Source organism: Hippocampus guttulatus, chromosome 21, assembly GCF_054856545.1.
Source record: "Hippocampus guttulatus isolate MCC_2025c chromosome 21, RoL_Hgut_1.0, whole genome shotgun sequence".
Lineage (NCBI taxonomy): Eukaryota > Metazoa > Chordata > Actinopteri > Syngnathiformes > Syngnathidae > Hippocampus > Hippocampus guttulatus.
Window position 1 is genome coordinate 9,562,484 of NC_141281.1, and position 14,697 is coordinate 9,577,180.

The window sequence follows — 14,697 nt, forward strand, 5'->3', positions numbered from 1 at the left end:
TGAACGATGCACTTGCATGTTTAACATTAAAGCACCGTTTGTATTAGTTGTCCATTCCGGTGGTGCGACTCAGGGGTTCCCTCAGCGCTGACGTCACAGGGCACGTCGTTACGCACTTTCCTGTGATTGGCTGACGCCGGCGCACGAGGCCTGTAGTTTGAAAGCTCGTCTGGGGCCCAAAAGTGTAAAGTAGCACTAGCCTGCTTCACACCACCAACTAAGTTAACGCCGTTTGGGAACTTGATTCCAACCAAACGCTCCGCTCGCTTTGGTCCCCGAAAGTAACGCGGGGCGCCTTCAGGGACGATGACGCCACCTGCGGGAGCAAGCCACTTGGCGGATTATACGATGGAGGAAGCGGCTTTTTGACGCCTTTTCTGGGGGGCTGGAAGTCAACACCGAGAGCGGAGAGAGAGACAAGAAAGCTTCCCAGCTGGCTAGCGGCTAGGCGGCTAACTGGGCAAGCTCGCGTGCCGCTCCACTTCCCTATTGCGCTACGGCAGTGTCAAATGGGAGGCTGACAACTTTGCTTTTGACTTCGAACACCAACCCGTGGATGGAAATACTCGCACCGGCCGCGCTGCCTCCACGGAACCGGGGCTTTAAATCTGGACGGGCCTCGGGCTTGCACGTTCGTCCACGAATGCGATGTGTCGTCTGGTAGCTTTAGCCGCCCGAGGCTAACCTAGCTTTCATTGACTTAGCATTTGCTAGCGAATCCGTAATTATGCACACTATAGAGTCCGGGTCGTTAATCGTCTCTTGGTAGCTGAATGTCATTTGTGTGCGAGTGTGTAAGAATTGATTCGTAACAAAATTGGAGTGAAAAAACCCCAATCCAGTTAGCTCTGTGATGCTAACGTTAAGCTCGTGATCTCGCCAGTCAGGGCATTCCAAACGTGAGTTATGATGCTAACTAGCCCAATGTTATTATGTTCCACCCGCAAAGCAAGGAGCATAGCATAGCATAAGAGTATTTAAAGGTTATTTCTTAGTGAAGGTGGCAGTAGGTGTAACCGTGTGGATAAATGCCGAATTCAGATTTACTTAGGGATGGCCGCGGCCGGAGTCCCCCCGCGCAGAGAAATGCTAACAGGCAGGACAGACGAAACGCGAGTAAGCCGGGAAGTAGTGCGGCTCAGCGGGACAGACATCGAGACAAGAGACGCTCGTCGGCTTCTCGCCGGAAGAAACGCAGACAGGCCAAGGACAGGGACTTGTGGCACATCGGTGCAACGGAAGGTACGGTCAGTGACCGACATGGCACTTTTGGCAAGGAGGCTGAACTTCGGACACTGGTGGAGTATGATGACGTGAGCTCCCAGTCTGAGCGCTTTTCCGGGAGCCCCTCGCCCAAGCTGGACCACCAGGTAGATCGGTTCCCCATGGACCGATTGAGCGACTTTGAGGAGTATAACGCTCCGACGAGGGACCGCCAGGCCGTCTTCCTTAACAAGGACGCGCATGCCAAAAGACCTGCAGAAAGGAGCAAGGACCCTGGCCGAAAGAAGGAACGTCCTAATCGTGAGAGAAATGCCAAAGTTCGTGGCGGACTCAGCCCGAGCAGCTCTAAAAATCAGCGAGACGTGGTGAAGACTAACGACAAAAATGGCAAAAGAGCGTCCTCCAGTCAGTCGTCACAGTCTGCAGACAAACGGGACTCCGCAAGGCAACGGAATAAAACGAGAGCAGATAAAGAACCGCCGTCTGCGTACAGAGACGTTCCTCCGCAGTCCTATCGAGATGAAGAGCTGAGGGCCTACAGGAGGAGCCCGGGATTCAAAGCTGAAAGTCCCTATGGGACGTCCTACCCTTACAGCTACCAGTCTCCGTCCGGTTACAACCAGATGACATCAAGACGAAGCCCCCCTTACCCAAGCAAAAGAACATCTCCCGCGCCCAACTACTACGGCCGAGATGCTGACGTGTACGGCGCTTACGGCGTCGCCAAGTCACCCAGCTCGTATTCGGGCAGCAAGAGGAAGCGATCACCGACCAGTCCAGCCAACTGGCGCCGATCTCCCAGTTACAGCAGACACAGCCCGTACGAGCAGGGGGAGTTTGTCGCCAGTCCTTACGCAGGCCGGAGGAGATCTCGCAGTCCCTACAGGAAATCTCTCAGCCCGAGTCCAGATGTCAGGTGAGGTGTGAGGCTGAGCTCCAGGGATTGATTTGCAGGTTTGCAATTGGCTATAGAAGCGAGCAGGTGGCACAAAAGTAACATGATGTTAGTATGACGATTTTATGATGCAACCATCATTGCAGTCATAGATCATTTTGACCTTTAACCGCTAAAGGTGATTCAGAAAGTTCAGATCCTTGTCAAAAGGCACACTGAGGTGAATGCTCCATTGCGATATTATTTATAACCGTCATTATGCGTCTGAATTAACTCTGCTGCATTGACAACATATTTGGCTTTTTTTTGTTGTTTACGCGGTCACAAGTGGCAACAAAACTAGGACATGCATATTAATGTGGCTTTGCAGAACTGTTATTCTTTACTCCTATTTACTTTGAAATGGCAACCCGTTTTTTTTTTTTTTTTGGCAAAGGCCACGGTATTCAAATGTTTACTGCTCAGATGGTAATCTTTGAAGTGGGACTGCCGAGTTAACCACCAAGTTTCTGTTCCTCCCTTTTTGGGGCTAGATATTATTTTACTTCCTCGTATTGGAGCTTCCTACTAGCTTTGGTTTCAGGGAGCTGCAATATGTATTTCTTTTCACAATTTATAATCGTTCCCAGGTGCTGCAAAGTCTCTGAGATATCTTTTTGTCAAACGTCAAGAAACGTCAGCCCTAAAATTCCGCTCTTCTCCCGCAATGTCTGAAGTGATCTTAAACATGCCCGATCTTTCTTCCCAGGCGATCGGTCAGGTCTCGGAGTCGCAGCCCGTATTCTTCCTCCAGACATTCTCGCTCCCACAGCCGCCACCGCCACTCTCGCTCCCGCAGCCGACCCTCCAGCCTCTCGCCGAGCACGCTCACCTTCAAGAGCAGCCTGGCGGCCGAGCTCAGCAAGCAGAAGAAAGCCAAGGCCGCCGAGGCGGCCAAAGCCAAAGGTGCTGGCAAAGTTTCCACGCCGACTAAGAATGCCGCCGCCCACCAGCCCAGTCCCAAGACCAACCACGCGGCCAGGAAGGGACGCCTGCCTTCGCCGCCTGCCCCTCCAGCAACGGCAGCAGCGGAGAAAGGGCCGCGCACACCCACGTCCAGCCAGCCCCAGTCGCCCTCGGACTGCTCCTCGAAGAAGAGTTCAGAGCAGCCTGTCAGTCGGGAAAAAGACGGCAAGGCGAAAGATGACTCCAAGAGGAAAGCGGCGGCGGGAAGCGGGCCGAGTAAAGATAAGGAACGAGCCAGCGGGACCTTCATCTCTGGTGTCGCGTCCCTGCCCCTTCCTCTGAGTGTTCTTGAGCAAATTGATAAAGGAGACAGGTATGTCCCTGGCAAATTCCACAGGAAAGACACCATATTGAAGAAAAAAAAAAACATTTTCTTTTATGTAGTTCGCTGAGTGGCGACTCAACTCAACTTTATTTATTGAGCACCTTAAAGTCACTAAATTAATAACATAAAAAATAGTCAACACCATAAAACACGAAACTAAGTCTCATGTTGAGTCAAGAGCCAAAGAATAAAAATCAGATATGAGACAAGTTTTAAAAATGGACACGGATCTGCCATTGAAAATATTTGAAAATCACTGTCCAATATAAAACGCAAATTTGAGATGGTTGGATTTTATAAGGCGCCAGAGAGCCCAAATCAACAGGGTGGGATGTAAGAGGGCGACTTGGACCAAACACCATCACTTCTGTTTTAATTTTATTGAAATTCAAGAATTGGAGTCCCATCCAGGCCTTGATTTCCTCCAGTCAAGACAAAACTAGCCTGGAGGAGAAAGCGTCCTTTTTGCTTGCCGGGATATCGATTTCACTTTCATCCGCATGGCTGTCGAAGGAAATACCATGCTTTCTTAAGACGAAACCTACGGGCAGCAAATGCAATGAAAATAGCAGGAGGCCCAAAGTTGAACCCAGTGGAACACCATGTGACAGTGCCTAAAATAACCTCAAAGCCATTTATAGGTATGGGTAATATAAGAAGAGGACTTTGAAATGATATCAACGCAATCCTAAATGTTTTTCGAGAGGGTGTAAATGACTCACTGGATGGCTTGCCCTTTATTTCCCGTGAGTAGTGTCGTTCATCTTAATTACGCAAATAGCCATCTAATAAATTGTTCTTTTTCATTTATCAGCGCAAAGGACACGTCGGCAAAGAAGAAATCCGATCGAAAGGGCCGACAGCTGCTCACCGACCTGCCCCTCCCGCCGCTTCTTTCCAGCCGCACATCTTCCCCGCACAGCCCGGCCGACGAGAAAAAGGGCCAAACGCCGCGTAAAAGGCCCAAGTTAGTTCAGCTTTATTTTTCATGGTTGTCAAGCTTTGTCGTGCTGTGAGATTGTTCCCATCTAAAATATATGCGGTTAGAAATACTGCTTTGCAGACCCAACTATTTGTATACAAACCACAAAAAAAAACGTTTCCTACCCGATTCCAGAATGTGCGGCCCGAGATACGGCGAAATAAAAGAGACGGAGATCGACTGGGGGAAGCGTTGCGTGGACAAGTTTGAGATCATCGGCATTACGGGAGAAGGCACGTATGGCCAGGTCTACAAGGCCAAAGATAAAGACACAGGTGGGAAACACTCATTTCAGAAACGAAAAAAAAACTCCCTTTTGTGAAGCTGCTGTTCAGAGCCATGTCGTCGTCATTTTATCTAAACAGCGGAGATGGTGGCTCTGAAGAAGGTTCGTCTGGACAACGAAAAGGAGGGCTTCCCAATCACGGCCATCCGAGAGATCAAAATTTTGCGGCAGCTCAACCACAAGAGCATCATCAACATGAAGGAGATCGTCACCGATAAGGAGGACGCGCTGGACTTCAAAAACGATAAAGGTGCGTTTTCGTCCCATCTCCCCGGATTACAATGACAACGATTTTTATTTTTTTATTTTTTGCCATTCAAATGTGTCGTTTCGTCCTCTCTTTACCGGCAGGTGCTTTCTATTTGGTGTTTGAATACATGGACCACGACCTGATGGGCCTGCTGGAGTCGGGCCTGGTGCACTTCAACGAGAGCCACATTAAGTCGTTCATGAGGCAGCTGCTGGAGGGGCTGGATTACTGCCACAAGAAGAACTTCCTGCACCGTGACATCAAGTGCTCCAACATCCTGCTCAACAACAAGTACGGAAGTCCGAGCTCTTCGTAAAGCCCCCCTCGCCGCTTCTCGTTTTGACGGTTTTTGTTTTTTCCCTCACCCCGTCTTCGCTCATCCCATCAGAGGCAAAATCAAACTGGCGGACTTTGGCCTCGCTCGCTTGTACAACTCTGAAGAGAGGTGAGCCGACGTTGGCCGGTTCTTGAGTGATTCAGCGGTCACTTATTCGTCCGCATCCAAATTCTTTTCCATATTTATTTTTTTTGTTCCATTCAATGTCTGCATCTCATTCGCAGTCGACCATACACCAACAAAGTCATCACGCTGTGGTACCGCCCCCCGGAGCTCCTGCTGGGCGAAGAGAGGTACACGCCTGCCATCGACGTGTGGAGCTGCGGGTAAGAAGTCAGAAAGAAAATGTTATTTTGGCGGGGGGGGGGGGGGGGGGGAGTTAAAAAAACAAAATCTCTCTGACACCGTTCACAGATGCATCCTGGGCGAATTGTTCACAAAGAAGCCAATCTTTCAAGCTAACCAGGAGCTGGCCCAGTTGGAGCTAATCAGGTACAAGAAATTTGGCATTTTGCTAACGAAAATTTGCATCAGTTACGCGATAAATTTTGAGCATTAAACAATTGCTCCTTTCTTGCTTATTAATACTTGGCTTATTTGAGTGTTTCGGTGTCTTCCAGTCGGATATGCGGTAGTCCGTGTCCCGCGGTGTGGCCGGACGTCATCAAGCTTCCCTTCTTCAACACCATGAAACCAAAGAAGCAGTACAGGCGACGACTGCGGGAGGAATTTGCCTTGTGAGTTCGTTTGTGTTCATTTTTGACTTGTACGTGCGTTGTAATTTTTTTTTTCTTTTGTGAATAATTTTGTGGGTTTGTTGTTCAGCATTCCTTCGACTGCCCTGGACTTGTTTGACCACATGCTGAACCTTGACCCCAGCAAGCGCTGCACGGCCGAGCAGGCGCTGGGCTGTGAGTTCCTCAAGGATGTGGACCCGGACAAAATGCCCCCGCCAGAGTATGTTAGCCCTTTCAATTTCGACATGTTGAAAGGATGTGTGTTAATGTGTGTAACGCGCACGCACTTATATAGGAAATCTAAACTAACTATCGTGAACATTCCCAAACTATCGTAACACTCACATTTTCAAAAAGAGGCCGCTCACTTTGTTGTTGCATTTCACACATGATGGCCGTGCTGGCACTCCAGAGATCACAACTATTTGCCCACAAGGCATTTAAAAAGTCAATTTTCCATTTTATGTCTCCCTCTTTTTGCCTTGAAACGCCCCCCGCTTGAATATCCACAGCCTTCCACTATGGCAAGACTGTCACGAGCTGTGGAGCAAGAAGCGTCGGCGTCAGAAGCAGATGCCCGAGGAGCTGGCCGGCCCCCCGAAGGCGCCGCGCAAGGAGCTGGGCTTGGACGACAGTCGCAGTAACACTCCTCAGGGCTTCCCGGCTTCTGCGGGCATCAAAGCCCCGAGTGCGGCGGCTTCATCACTGCTGGGTGAGAACAGGAATCTACTCTACAATCGACATTCTGATATTTTTAGTGACTCCCACTGTTAATATTAGACTCACATTGCAGAGGTGTCAAACCTCCTCATCCACTCTGATACTTTTCTAGCCGCAGACCCCAAAGGTCCGAACGCTCAGTTGACCCAGGAGCAGCTCGCCGTCCTCCTGAACCTCCTCGGCCCGCCCAACAGCACCGCCGCCAACACGGCCCAGTTCTTCCAAGCGGTGAACTCCAAAGTCAACCAGGAGACACTCCAGCAGCTCTCCAAAGCGTTGCCGCCCCCCGATGCGGTCGAGCCCCCTGCTCAGCCCCCCCCACCCGCCAAACCCCCGCAGCCCGCCGTCCCGGCCGGCGTGCCGCGCACCCCGCCCATGCCCAAGCCGCCTTCTCCTCCTCCGCCCGAGGGGGACGCGGCGGCCGCTACCCAGACAGCCGTCACCATGCTGCTGGCTCAGCTGCTGCAGGCTCAGAGGCAGGAGGTTGGGGACGGGGGTGACGCGGCGGAGGCTCCCGCCAACAACCTGGGGGTGGGAGCACCCGTGCTCCCTCTCGAGAACAAACAAGCTCCAGAATCCAGTCCGGTCTCACCTGGTAATCCTTTTTTAATTTTGTCATGAACTCATTCAGTACCAATCAATTCTAGACCAATTCTGAAAAGACGTTTAAAAACGTCTTTGGGAGTGAATGAGTTCAGTAAGAATCACATGTTGATATGGACCTTTTTTTAGCGCATTGTTTGTTTTTATTCGACCCACAGCGCTGGACATGACAGGCGTCCCCATCCTGCCCCCAGACCAGAGACCGCCCGAGCCTCCAGAGCCGCCTCCGCATGCCGATCTGGACTACAGGCGGCCGCCACCTGAACCTAAGCCCGGCCACGCCCCGCCCATAGCGTCGGCCGGCGGAGGCGACGGCGGCGCCCGCCCCCCCGAGCCCGACTACCCACCCCTCCCTACCGCGGAAGGACCGGGCTACGGGGGCGACTTCAGCCACCCGCTGCCGCCGCCTCACTTCACGCCAACGGGCTTCGGGGACAGCTTCATGGGTCACATGTTGGGCGCGGGGTTACCGCCTCACTCTCTGAGAGAAGCGTTTAGTGGGCCGGGCCAGGCTCCGCCCTTGGAGCCCTTTCCCCCGCCGCCGGGCCCCCCCTCCACTGGCCCCCCGGGGATGATGTTCGCTGGGGACAAGGACCACCGCTTTGAATACAGCCCCCTACCAGTGGAGGGCCAGCCCAACCCTGGCGCCCTCCACCTGTACAACCACGCTCTGGTCCGCAAGGACGGCATACCCCCTCTCCCGCCACCGCCCATCCCGGCACCGGGCCACGCTTGGGCCTCGCCCTCCTCGCAGGTGCCCCTTGGCTTCGCCCCTCACATCAACTCCACCATTCGAGGACGAGGGCTGCCCTTCTAAACCACCTGGAAGCGGCATGTTGTGACTTGAAGACCTCCGCCTCCCCCGACCACCTCCTTTACAAGACAGCAGACCTAGTCAGAGGAGCTTTTCTCAGACCATTTTTCATATTTTTTTGTAATTTGTTCTACAAATCTTTTAAATTAAACTTTTTTTGGGGGGGGGTGGACTCTGAATTAACCTTCTGGTACATTCTTATGCTTCCCGTGACCTCTTATACTGAACTTCAGTGTCGTAGTCATGTTTTGCACTACTGACTGAAGTAGGTTCAAAAACACTTTTAGCAGCACAAGAACAACACATCATGTGACCCCCATCTCTTGTGCTCTCTCTTTGTGTGTATTTTTTTTTCTTTTATAAAATGCTCCTGGACTTCTGGCATTCGGTTGAGCAAATTTGACAGTGAGACTCTGGAGAAAACATCAAAGTTGTATAGTGATCCAACACAAAAAATGACACCAAGTGTTTTTTTCTTTCTCTCTCTTGCCCTCTCTCTTTTTTTTTGTATTAGTAAAAATCTTGACATCTTTTTTCCTTTTGGCAATTGTTTATTATTAAAGAAATGCCACTGTGTATAATGTCTCTTCAGTTACTATAAAGATTATTTTTCAATGTCTTTTCTTGCTGCGTTTGGCTGTATGTGTCCTATGCAACCACTGGATGGCACCATTTTGTAAAAATGAGTTTCCACTATTATATCTTTAAATGAAGACAAAGTGCCATTCAGTACATTTACCACTGTCACGTGGTTACTACAACAGTAGTTTACCTTGAACACTGGTTGACAGTCGTGAAGTACAAATACTTATTTCTGTATGTGGTCTTCATTAGAATATTTTGCGATTTCTTTTCAGTTAGCACTTCAAATTATACTTGTTACTTTTTGTTCACCTTCGTGGCTGATGACATGATGGAAGTTTTTGGATTCCAGAGAGCGTTAATGACTGACACAAATGATTTGGAAAAGTAAAATATGCAAACCATCCATGGAATTATTCTTGCTTTTTGTTTTATTTAGTCAGCTCCATAAATGGTTTGCTGTAAGAAGCAACTTTGAAGTGCTTCTGTGGTTTGTCAAAAGATCTCAAGAGGCCTTTTTGATGGTAATTTTAATAGGAATCAGTCACGCTATGACAACTTTTTGTCTTTGGCAGTCATCAAGTATACCATTCAGTGCGTTGTGAGAATGACACACAAGAAGGAATAAATAAAGACACCACCCACCACCTTGGTTGTGTGATTTAAAAATTGTGTATCCATCGAGATCTGTGGAAAGAAATTAAAAGGTGTGGAAATGTAACAAACTATTTCATCAAAAACATACCAAGCGGAGGCCAAGACATTTAATAGCTGTACCACACATTGAAGAATATAAGATGAAACATTTATGCAAATCCGAACAAACTGGCATCTTAAAATATATTCCTATCAGTTCCAAATATAATACTTAGCGAATTAGTATTTGTGTTAGTTTTTTTTGGTCCTTTCTTTATATTTTGGTGGACTTTTGAGGCATACCGCATAATGCATTTTAGGCTCTGTATTGTGTCTTCATATACCATTTTTAGGACTCCCAACAGCCTAGCATCTATGATTCGCATTTTTATTAACAATGTCTAATAATACACGTTAAACCATATTATTAAAATAAATGGTTATTTTCTAGCATTTCGACAAACCGCAACAAAGTTAGCACCTTGTAATTCAGCCATAGCGTCGTTAGAGAGCAGCATGTCGTCTCTTAAACGGAGCACACACATTTGTTTGGTGACAGACGCTGATTGTTCGAGGCTAGTTTGGAAACTTTTATTTGGTCTTTTTGGCCATTTAGGACGTTCTTGTTGGGTGTGTATCGTTTGGATTCGCCCCAAATACAGAGAGCAAGTTGGAAATGTTTACCTGGAGGAGTGACAATAAGGTAAACATTCCATATTATGCTGTATGTCACGTTGAAACGAACGACGCTATGTTGACGCAATGTGCTTTTAATTGATTTGTTTCGTTCAAATCAATTCTGGTAAACTAATTCAGGAACCAATTTCACAGAAAATCTTGCTTAGGTAAACTATTGTGTTGAGAAAGTCACACTACCAGGCCCAAGTTGGAGGCATGTTTGAACATTTGACCTTTTATATTCATCTTAAGATGCATGTACTCGTTAACTCGTTCCGCACACGAGTCGAAGGACAAGGAGGCATAGTTTTTTTTAACCTATCCCCTGTTATATTCACCAACAAACCAAAATTTGCTATTTTTGTGCTGTAATTGGTGCCAAGGAGTTGAGAAGCTCCATTTTGGACAAAAGCAATGCTTTGGAGCCATTTTGTGACATCTATGGGCAGTTATAAAACTGTTGGTAGATTTTCAATATTTGCAGGGCTTAGTCCCTTCATATGTTTTTAAATTGTTTCTAATGTAGTCTTTGAGATTTCCAGTGTTTAAAATGGACCGGAGTCAATTTTGAACATCTCTGCTCATAAGCTAGTTACTGCGCCATCTTGTCTCTGCAGTTGAACGGGTCAAATCCGGAGCATTAATTAGGAGTTAAGGGTGATTTATTGGAGGATTTAAAGTGGTGCATATGAATTAACCTTTTCGCCGGCGTAACGGTTAGCGACCCACAATGCATCAGTCACCACGCCTCGGGCCTCACAAGTGGTGAGTCAGGCAGAGCAGCTAATGGATCCCAATGGTCGCCCCCTCATTGGACTTTGTTTTCATTTGTTGACGTTTTTGTTTTGTTTTGTTTTCACAAGTTCCTGTGAGGACTCATTTGCCTTAATTAACATCTAAAAATTAAAATCTAACAGTCAGTGACGCACTGTGTGCAATGTGCTCCTTAACCGTCAGGTCTTGTTCCATTTTAATTCCCTTTCAAGCTTGTTTGTGGATGTACAAGGGGTTCACCGTATGTTTTGTTTCCCGCCTTTGCTGAGCTACCTCAGATTCCTGCCGTATTCCCGTTGAGCGATCGTAGCGAGACGCTTGAAATGTCACGCTCCAATTCTCAACGGGTTAACGTTTGATGAAAGGATGTTTGTTTGGTCAGTCGTCAAAGCGGCAGACGTTCATCATTGCTCCGCTTCCATATGTGCCTTCATAAAATCAGGGGTGGGGAGGCGGGTGGGTGGTTGTCGTCATGGGCCCTATACGTCCTTCGGTGCATCTCCGTCCGGCTCTGGCTGTCTGGTAAAATCACATTTACAACCCCAACCTCCGCCCTCTGGTCACAAACATGTCGGCTTTCATCTACCCACAGTTCAGTGTTCCTTGTGTAAAATAACACACACACACACACATACTTATGCACACGCTCGCAATCATTGACAAAACTTTGAAACGGAATTCAATTTGTTGAAGGTCGGACCCCGAGGGGAGGATTTGTGACATCACCAATTAGCTTAATTAAATCTGTCTCGCGTTTGTGGACTGGGATCAATAACAAGCACGCGCAGACAGAACCGCGCGGTCGTCTCGTAACGATTCGGTACGTTTGAAACATTGTGAATGTGGAAACAGAAGCTTTATTTGGTCATGTTGATGCGATACAGGGCGACTGTTGAACCACAGTACAGGTATCTATCGATTGTGTGCGGGTGTGGGTGTGTGGGTGTTTTGTTATTGTCTCCAGGTGGAGGGAAATGGCCGAGGGGCTTTGACGTACCAATCGTGTCCACGGGGATGAATGGTTTTGATTTTGAGATGGTCGTTTGGTTGGGATGGAAAAGTCTGGTGTGTTTTGAACCTAGCTTGAGTTTTGGGGACTTGTGTTTGAGGTTCTGAGAAAATGGGTGGAGCATTCAGGAAATGTATTTTAGGCAATTGTGACAAACTATGTCACGACCAACCCTCCGTTTGGTGCTTATTCATGCAGCGCCTACTCTTAGCTTCTCGTGCGAGCACAAGGAATACATAATTTAGCAGGAGGGCAGGTTTACGAAAAGAATCAAAGAAAACGAAACGTAGGAAAAAGAGCACACGTGGGGCCAGCAAAAGAAATTCCATCTTGATTTTTCTTACATTTTTCATGGGATGGACACCACCTTTATTGTTCATTGACTGCCTTTTTGCTGACATAGCGTGTGTGTTCCGACGCCTTGTTGTGTGATTAACGAGCGCACAGACGGACAAGCGGGCTGCATTCCAATCAACCACAAGGACGCCAAGTGATGGAAACCATGAAGAAGATGAGCCTCGGACCACACGCAAACCATCCGGAGGAAATTTAATTGACTACTTATAGGAAATCCATGCGCAGGAGCGTGAAATTTAACTCTGCTCCATACGTTAAGTCTCTAGTGGGAACGTTAACCGAGACAAGAGGTGCTTCATTTTTATGCCCCGAGCGAAACCTCATTATGTCCTGGACCATAAACACTGTAAATAGTCTGAAACGGATGCAAAAAAAAAAATTCTTGGGGGTTAACATATTGTATAATTGAATTTAAAATTCAGCCCGGTGGGCCAGTGGTTAGCTCGTCGACCTCACATTGCGGAGGTATCAGGTTCAATTCCATCTCCGGCCTCCCTGTGTGGAGTTTGCATGTTCTCCTGTGTGGGTTTTCTCCGGGTACTCCAGTTTCCTCCCACATTCCAAAACCATGAATGGCAGGCTGATTGAACACTCCAAATTGTCCCGAGGTGTGAGTGTGAGCGCGGATGGTTGTTCGCCTCTGTGTGCCCTGCGATTGGCTGGCAACCGGTTCAGGGTGTCCCCCGCCGACTGCCCGAAGACGGCTGGGATAGGCTCCAGCACCCCCCGCGACCCCTGTGAGGATAAGTGGATCAAAAAATGGATGGATGGATAAATTGTATTTTGGAAAACGTGATAAGAATATAATACCAAAGGGATAAATAAACCTGATTTGTGCTCTATAAATAACATTTATTTAATTTTCTGCTTTATCATTTCCAAAATATTTCTAATCAACTAATTAGCTTGCTAACTTACCAACAAACCAGCTAACAGATCAATTTGCTAGGCAACTAAATGCATAACTAAACAAAGATGATAAGCCACCGAGTTAACTCGCCAAATAAACTAAACTTCAAACTAGCTTAACTCACTCGCTCACAAACGCATTAGCTTTCTGACTGAACGAACAAACAAAATAACAATTTAGCTTCTTTACACACTCACACACACCACTGAATTAGCTCTCTGCTAACGTAAGATCAAACTCACCCACCAATGAATGAATTAACGAGTTTACTGTCTGACTAACGAGATGACAAACATGCTTACAAATTTATTAGCGCTCTGACAAACTCTCACTAACAAACCAATTAATTACCCTGCAAACTAAACTAAGAAATAAATGTTATTAGTCATGTTCCATTCATTAGCAAACTCGTTCACCAAATTAACTTTTAGCCAATTAGCTAACTTTTAACTAAACGATAAACTCGCTAACCAACAAATTAGCTCAATAATGCAATACGGGTAAAAGGTTCTTTCCTCAGCTCAAACTTTAAGAGTGAATATCATTTTATAGTTACATTTAAGAGTTATATTTGAGACTTTTTAAAATATAGTCACGTGCAACCACTCGGAGACAAATTTTTATGCCTCATAAACGAACAAAGAAGTTTTAGCCAGCAACTTCTCACGTTTCCGTTCAGCCGCCGTGCTGGCATATCCACTTTGCCATGCCCACCGTTATCTTGGCCTTGGAAACAGAAATGTCGGCTTGAGGAATGCGTTGCCAAAAGTCAACGCGGGTTGAGGTGATGTATCTGCTGTCACTTTGCGCATTAGCGCACTGACCTTTTCGCTCTCGCTTCCTATTTTGCCAGCAATGTGGAAGAAAGATGGATAAGTCGACTCCCAAACATGTCAGTGGCGCCGCTAATCCATAAACGCCAGGCTCACGTGTGAAATAATAACGAGCATAAGAAAAAGACTTAGTCACTCCCTCACAAAATGATGAATTAGCTAGCTACCTAACTAAGCTAATGACAAACTAGCCAACTTGCAACAGGACGTCTTTGCTCACTTACTCAACAAAACATTCACTCAGTAAATGACAAATTAACTAAGTCAACGACAAGCTGGCTAACTCGCGGCACTCTAAAAACGGCACAAATTAGTTTCCTGACTGGCGGAAAAACCGAAACAATGACGTCGGTCATTTGCTAACTGACCAATGAGCTAGCGCAAATTCGATTACGAACTAAACAAACAAACAAACAAAAAAACTCACTCAGAAAAAAAAGACAAATTGACTAGCTAACTAAATGACAAATGGAAAAATTTTTGTTCCATAGTGCTAACTTATCAAAATGACTATGAAAAAAAAAAATAATAAAAAAAAGACGGCATAGTCAATCAACTCATCGATAAAAGCTGAAGCACCAGGAAATGAGTGATAAAGTGCAGAAAAAAAATGGGCTCTCCCCCCCCCCCCCTTTTATTTTTTTTGTGTGTGTGAATTTTTTTTTTCTCTTCCTGCGCGTGTGTCTGTAGCTGCAGGCAATAGATCAGACCCAAATGCGGATTGATTATGCTGTCAGCTG

At 47.1% G+C, this 14,697-nt stretch overlaps 1 protein-coding gene across 1 annotated transcript; it reads left to right on the plus strand.

The window, feature by feature from the left end:
• Positions 1 to 148: 148 nt before the first annotated feature.
• cdk13 (cyclin dependent kinase 13) lies at positions 149 to 8,797 on the plus strand. The gene is made up of 14 exons (XM_086102096.1): positions 149 to 2,140; positions 2,868 to 3,437; positions 4,264 to 4,416; positions 4,567 to 4,706; positions 4,797 to 4,967; positions 5,069 to 5,258; positions 5,356 to 5,412; positions 5,529 to 5,630; positions 5,719 to 5,796; positions 5,925 to 6,041; positions 6,130 to 6,261; positions 6,554 to 6,753; positions 6,874 to 7,356; positions 7,523 to 8,797. The coding sequence occupies exons 1-14, from the start codon at positions 1,029 to 1,031 to the stop codon at positions 8,179 to 8,181; spliced, it is 4,164 nt and encodes a 1,387-aa protein (XP_085958222.1). The 5' UTR covers positions 149 to 1,028; the 3' UTR covers positions 8,182 to 8,797.
• The last annotated feature ends 5,900 nt before the right edge of the window (positions 8,798 to 14,697 follow it).